The sequence below is a fragment of the Haliaeetus leucocephalus genome, unplaced genomic scaffold, assembly GCF_000737465.1.
Source record: "Haliaeetus leucocephalus isolate CR32 unplaced genomic scaffold, Haliaeetus_leucocephalus-4.0 Scaffold258, whole genome shotgun sequence".
Lineage (NCBI taxonomy): Eukaryota > Metazoa > Chordata > Aves > Accipitriformes > Accipitridae > Haliaeetus > Haliaeetus leucocephalus.
The window spans coordinates 234044-240335 of NW_010972694.1; the positions used below are offsets into that span (position 1 = coordinate 234044).

Below are 6292 nucleotides of genomic sequence, written 5' to 3' on the forward strand. Positions count from 1 at the left end.
CCCGGGGGCCATCGGAACCCCGGCTGTGGGAGGGGGAAGCCCATGGGCAAGCCGGGTCCGAAGCTGGACAGCCGGGCCGAGACGTGCTTCGTGAACTGTGTGGAGCGCTTCATCGATACCCAGCCAGTTCATCCTGAACCGGCTGGAGCAGACGCAGAAGTCCAAGTCGGCCTTCTCGGAGAGCCTGTCCGACTGAGCGGGACCCGCGCCCCCGGGGGACACTGGCCAGCCCCCCACGAGGCCAGGCCCTCTGCCATGCCAGTTCCTGGTCACTCGTGAGCCAGGATGAGCTCTGGGGTTTAGGATTTAATTAAATGCCAGTCTCGGGGAAGTTGCAGCCAGATGAGAGCCCACGACAGAGGCACAGTCGCTCCTCCTGGGGGTGATGTGCTGCCCCTGGCCCCGTAGGCCAGCAGCCGTCTTTGTGCTGGGACTGGGACTTCGGGGCTGCCAATGCTATGTGAGTGTTTGGAATGCACACGCTCAGCTGAATGGAGGGGTGTTGATGCTCGCGTCGGGGTGCTCCCAGCGCTGATGCAAATCTCACTCAGCTCTAGGCGAGGTCAGCCTGCAACCGCCGCCTTAAACGGTGCTGCACAAAATGAACCCTCCTGAGTGGATGCGAACAAGCCCTGCAGGTGCCACCGCTGTGCAGTCTGGTACAGGTACCCTTAGCAAGAAGAGCTTGTTGGGCACGCTGTTCATTCCAGGCAGCCTCACTACTGGAAAATACTTTCAGGCTTCCACAGGTAAATCATTCACGTGGCCAAGTGACAAATTTTCAGATTGCAGCACAACTCTGTCAATACTGACTTGCTCCATTAACTGCTTTCCCCTGGTCAATGTAATAAATATTAACTGGGTCAATTTTTAACATGAGATTCTCCTTTGTTCAGGCGGATGACCACTGAGAATTGAAAATATGGCCTTCTCATCACTCCCCCTCCTTCCCAGTGATCCTGTTTATTGCAAAATTAGTAGGGAGGGGGCATAATTATCTTCTGGCTAGAAGGTCTGCTCTGAAGTCTGATTTGTTGCTCAATTTGGTCCCATAAATCAAACTTGTCTCTGGGAGAGGCTGTGGCTTTTCCTCCTCTTCCCCAAAGGGTTAACAGCTCCTGCTGCCCTGTCAAGGCGTAGTTTCTTTAGAGACACTAAATGCAGGAGATAAGTAACCAGCTACTTTATAACCTCATGCACCTTTACCTGTGGAGATCACTGGAGGGAGGCCTGTGGCTGTGTATTCTGGACCTCTGCTCCCAGGACACAGGAGCTTCTAACTGGAAAAACAACAAACTACTGATCCGCCCTCTGGAAAGGCAGCATAGCATTTCAGCAGTGTTTATGTACAGCGTGGCTCTGGGAAGCCTGGAGTGACCCACTGACAGTGGCTTGGAGCTTTACACAGGAACCTGGTAAAGCAGTTCTGCACATGTCCATTTGCTGTGGGTGGCTGGACAGGGCCTGTGAGTTCCTAACATGGGTGGCTTGTAGCCAGCAGCCTTCCTGGGAACAAATTCAGGATGTATTAAACAGAGCTGTGCAGATGAGTGAGGACATAAGTGAGGACACAGCTGTTACCTTTCAGAAACTTACCTCAATAGCTAAGGACTCTTAGGTCACTCCTGTTCCCAGTGTAAGCGATTCCCTCTCCTGTCCCTATCTTGAGTTTCTCTCAAGCATCTGCACGGTTCTTTCTACCCCTGTAATCCTTCACGCCTTTCAGCACTGGCCCAGCTCTCGGTACAAATGTATCACTGGCTACTCAGTAACTGAACAAATCGATTTTTAATAGAATACAGTAAGCAGGTCGTTCATCAACCTGCACTGCACATGTGTGAAGAGGCTGGTCCCTCTGTAAGAGCCACAGCAGCATGTGGCAGCACCACTGAAGTTTTCCAGTTTTGGCTGTAGTCTGTTCTTGGATGTGAATCTGTAAATAAATTCTAGCAGAGTGAGCAAAACAAGTTCTTGACAGAGGAATTTTTGAATTAATATTCTGGGTATGTCATCTTTAAAGCCAGACATCCATCTTCTCTCTGTGTAATCTTAGCACCATGTTAGATTATTTTGTGACTGTTAATCTTCTAAGTATATTTTCTTAAAATGCTGCGAGGCCTCCCCAAACGCGTGGTCTTCGCATTCAGTAAGGGTTAGCACTGTGTTAGTGCTCCGGGCCTCTGCGCAGCTGAAGCCTGTGTCCTAACGAGGGCGGATCAATTCTTCAAGTAAAAGAACAGTGAAGAGGCACCGGATCCCAGGAACTGGGCAGTTCCCAGGGCTCCTGTCTGTAACCATAGGAGGCTGCTGTCCCTGTTGGCCTCCTGGCAGTTGCAGGTCACCCATCTCATGCAGGTAGATGGTAACTGCCAACTCCTGCTAGTGCAGCAGTAGCTAGCAGCGGCTGAGGCAGCATGTTCAACCTTGCAGTGGAGCTGCTCAGCAGTGGGAGCAGAAAGCTAGCAGTTCAGAGGCTTCCTCACACACTTTCACCTTCCTCCTCCTCTTCCTCCTCTGGACTCTCAGAGCCCTTGTCCTCTGAGGGCAGAAGACGCTGGTGCTGACATGACTGATGTCTGTCTGCACTCCTCCATGAGGTGTGCAGGTCTGCCCTGGCTTGCTGCAGGAAGAGGGGCAGGAGGTCGGGGGTGAAGGGCATGTCCCTGAAGGCGTGCAGGAGGAAGATGCCGGACACAATGGTGAGGAAGCCGCTGATGGTGCCAATGATGTTGTCTAGCACCATGTGTTGCCACTCCTTGAAGAGGATGGCAGAGCACATCATGACTGCTGTGGTGAACAGCACGTAGTAAACAGGTGTGACCACAGATGTGTTGAAGATGTCCAAGGCTTTGTTCAGATAGTTGATCTGGACGCTGATGCAAATCACCAGGCACACCAGGAGCACCCAGCCCAGTGGTTCTTTCAGGACTGGCTTCCCAGAAAACAGTTCTTTCAGGGCAATCCCCAAGCCTTTGACGCAGGACACGGAAAGCGAGCCAATGGCAGAGCAGACCAAAACATAAACCAGGATGTTGCTCTGTCCATAACGGGGTCCAGCCACAAAGATAAGCAGAAGGGAACTCACCAGGACACACACAGCAAATACAATGAATCCTTGGGGAAAGAATTAAAGAGCTCTATCAGAGAACAGTAGCACCAGTGACAGATGTAACTGAACAGCAAGTAGTGATGGAAGACAGGCGGGTAACTGCCCCATCAGTCTGTCTTTTTAGCCTCCACCTGTAGGGACCAGGGTTGGGAAGCAGAGTTGGTCTCCAGCCTGAGCAAAGCTGCAGAGACAACAGCAGCTCTTTATGGTGCTGATCACAGCACCGCCCCACAATTCAGCCTGTCAGGGGATACAGCACCCGTGGTGGAAGGGATAGGGGCACAGCCAGGCTCTACGGCACTAGTGGAGGTGGGGGGCTTGTTGACCAGGAAGATGGGGGGCACAGCTCTGCAGGAGGCCCAGGAGGGAGGCAGGTGTCTCAGGAAGCCCTAGCTGAACCCTGCAGGCTGTGGTGGGATAAAGAGGAAAGCACCACATCACAGGAATGCGAGGCCCTACCAGAGCGCTCCCTCTAATGAGCAGCAGCATCTACGTGTTACTTTGCTTTGCTCTTCTCCCTGCACTTCCTTCCTCCATCTCCTGTGGCTTATTTTGCCACTCATGCTATTGCCTAAATCATATCCTTGCAACCTGATTCATCCTCTAAATATCAGGACTACTTGATCTTGGCTGTAACTTGAATTGCTTGTTCATCTTTGCCTGAAGTTCCTCCTCTGTCTTCCCTCAGCCGTATCACTGCCACCCTCATATACAGGAATTCCCCCTCCTATCCCGGCACTGCTACAGGCCAAGCCCTTCTGCTGCCAGCTGCAGCTAATTCCCATGCTCTTCACTTTTTGCATCTATACCTCATAGACAGTACAAAAAAAGCACACTTGGTAACTGTTAATGACCCAAGTTCTCATCCTTGCTTCAGCACAGACCCAGTGACTTAAGAGCATCGCCCAGACTCCCTCTCTGCAAAGAGGGTTTCCTGTCTGCCTCTTTCATCTGGGTCAAGAGAACCTGACAGTCCTAAAAAGCTATTCTGAAGCTGACTTGTCCCCCTATCTTTTGAGCTAGTTAATAAGGTGTAATTCCTCTGAGCATGTCCATTAAATGCTGTTTGACTGTCATCATTCTTTCATGCTTAGAAGCATGGAGACCCCAGCCTTTTCCCACCACAGAAGGCAAGCCACATGCTATCCTGGACACCGGGGAATGTTTCCTCCACTGGCACGCAGAACAAGAAGCAGCTTAATTACCCTTTAGTTCAGTCCTTCCCAATCTAGCCACGTTGTATCCTACCTTCTGCTGTCATTTCCAAGCCTGAAGTTGACAGGACCCCTTTTATTTAAGTACCTGGATCTTTCAATTTCTCTGCCATTGACTCCAGGCTGGAAACCTCTTCTTCTTGCGGAGCATGGATCACCATCACCGTGGAGCCCAGGATACTCAGGATGCAGCCAATCTTCCCATGAACATTCAGCTGCTCATTCAGGAAGGTGGAGGACAGAACTGCACTGAAAGATAGTAAAAAAAACCCAAACCAATTAGGCCAAGAGATGGAGCAGCTGAGGGAAGAGAGAGAGGAAAGCAGAGCAACTGCTTCACCACTAAGGGGTGGTAGGTGAGGTAAGGGTGTTTCTGAGGCTGCTTACCTAACAAGGACACTTAGAGCGCCCAGTGGAGTTACCAGCGTTGCAGGGGCAAAGGCATAGGCAGCAAAATTTGCTGCTTCTCCAACTCCCACTGCAAGAGAAACTGTCAGGTGAGCATCAAAGAGTGCAGTCAGAAGAGAGCCTCAGTTTCCACCTAAGCATCCCATGTTCCTCTGAGGTATGTCGTGCAACCAGGGAAGAACAGCACCAGCAAGAACAAGCAGAAGCCCAATTTAGGTTCTCTTGGGAAGAGAAGACTCGTGGTTACGCTTGGTGATCCTTAGTCACACATGGCTATGCAGCTGAGCAGTAACCACAGAAAAATATTTCTATAATGTCCTCAAAGCTGAAAGGAGTTTTGACCCATTTTGTATTTCTAAGTCATGTTCTTCTCCTGGAACAGCTTTTACAGCTTTTTAAAGGGTAAATCAAGTACAATTTGTTATTAATGTTGAAAAGTGTAAAACAGAGCTGCTGAAATCGCTGTAGCACTAAACCCACAGTGCTGGATGTGCCATTATAACTACATCATCTGGGCAGACCATTTCAGAAGCACTTAACCTAACACAGTCAGGCCAGCTCCTCAACTCCTGTTTAGCAGGGAAACCTGGAAATGCATGAGACTTTAGAATATTTTAGAGTTATAATTAGATCAATAACATCCTCAGACACTCAGATAAAAATCAAGCAGTCAAACAGCAATCATGATAATAAAACACAAAAGCAACTGGAAACAATGAGAACCACACTCTTAAGTGTGTCTTGCTACAGTTTCAGAGCAGGTACTTACTGCACAGCAGCCCTGCCCACCAAAGCCATTCTTGCAGGTACGCGTGACCTCCTTGCCCTAAGTCAGGAAGAAAGAGTAAGAAGAAACCTCAGATGAAGCTACACAAAAGGCTCATTGTCCTACCAGAACAGAGAAGCAAGTGGGAGCAGCCTGATCTCTTAAGTGCAAGGCTACCTTGGGTCTGCCTGCTTTGTCATATATTGGCCTGACCAGACATGGGCAAGCACCGATTCTTTTACCCTAAAAGCAAAGATTTTATCCCCTGGTTCTCCCGCATTTGAAAGACTGCAATTTCAAGAACGCGTGAGCCGTTCTAGAAATGTGACTTTGTTGGCTGTGGGCAACGGCTGGAAAAAGTCTACCTTTACACCAAAAAGCCTTTTCCCTGTGGAAGAAGTTTACTTTTACACCAAAAAGCCCCACAAGCAAGGAGGGGGGCGGCCGAAGGAGGCGGCTGGAGGCTTGGCGCGGCCTGCGGTGTCCGGGCAACGCGGCTGCGGGCGAGCAGCCGCAGTGACAGCCCGGGGCCGCCTGCCCACCAGCCGGAGGCGGAGGTGACGGGCCGCTCGCGGGGGGGGGCACCGCGGCGTTTTGCGCCCCCCAAAGCCCCGTCAGCCCGAGCCCCCCACCCCGGGCCGGGGGCGGCGGTACCTGCCCTGGCGCGGCCGCGGCGGCACAGCCGGAGCAGCCCCTTCTTCTTGAGGATGAAGCTGCCGCCGATGAAGGCGCTGGAGGCCAGGGCCAGGCCCAGCCCCACGTAGAAGCCGGCCGGACCGCCCGCGCCCCCCATGG

At 51.5% G+C, this 6292-nt stretch overlaps 1 protein-coding gene across 1 annotated transcript; it reads right to left on the reverse strand.

Annotated features, from left to right (window-relative positions):
• Positions 1-1819: 1819 nt before the first annotated feature.
• LOC104832565 (magnesium transporter NIPA2-like) lies at positions 1820-6290 on the reverse strand. Its single transcript, XM_010568817.1, has 5 exons — positions 6152-6290; positions 5501-5557; positions 4711-4801; positions 4412-4572; positions 1820-3114 (listed from the first exon to the last, which is right to left on the reverse strand). The coding sequence occupies exons 1-5, from the start codon at positions 6288-6290 to the stop codon at positions 2480-2482; spliced, it is 1083 nt and encodes a 360-aa protein (XP_010567119.1). The 3' UTR covers positions 1820-2479.
• Between the last annotated feature and the right edge of the window lie 2 nt (positions 6291-6292).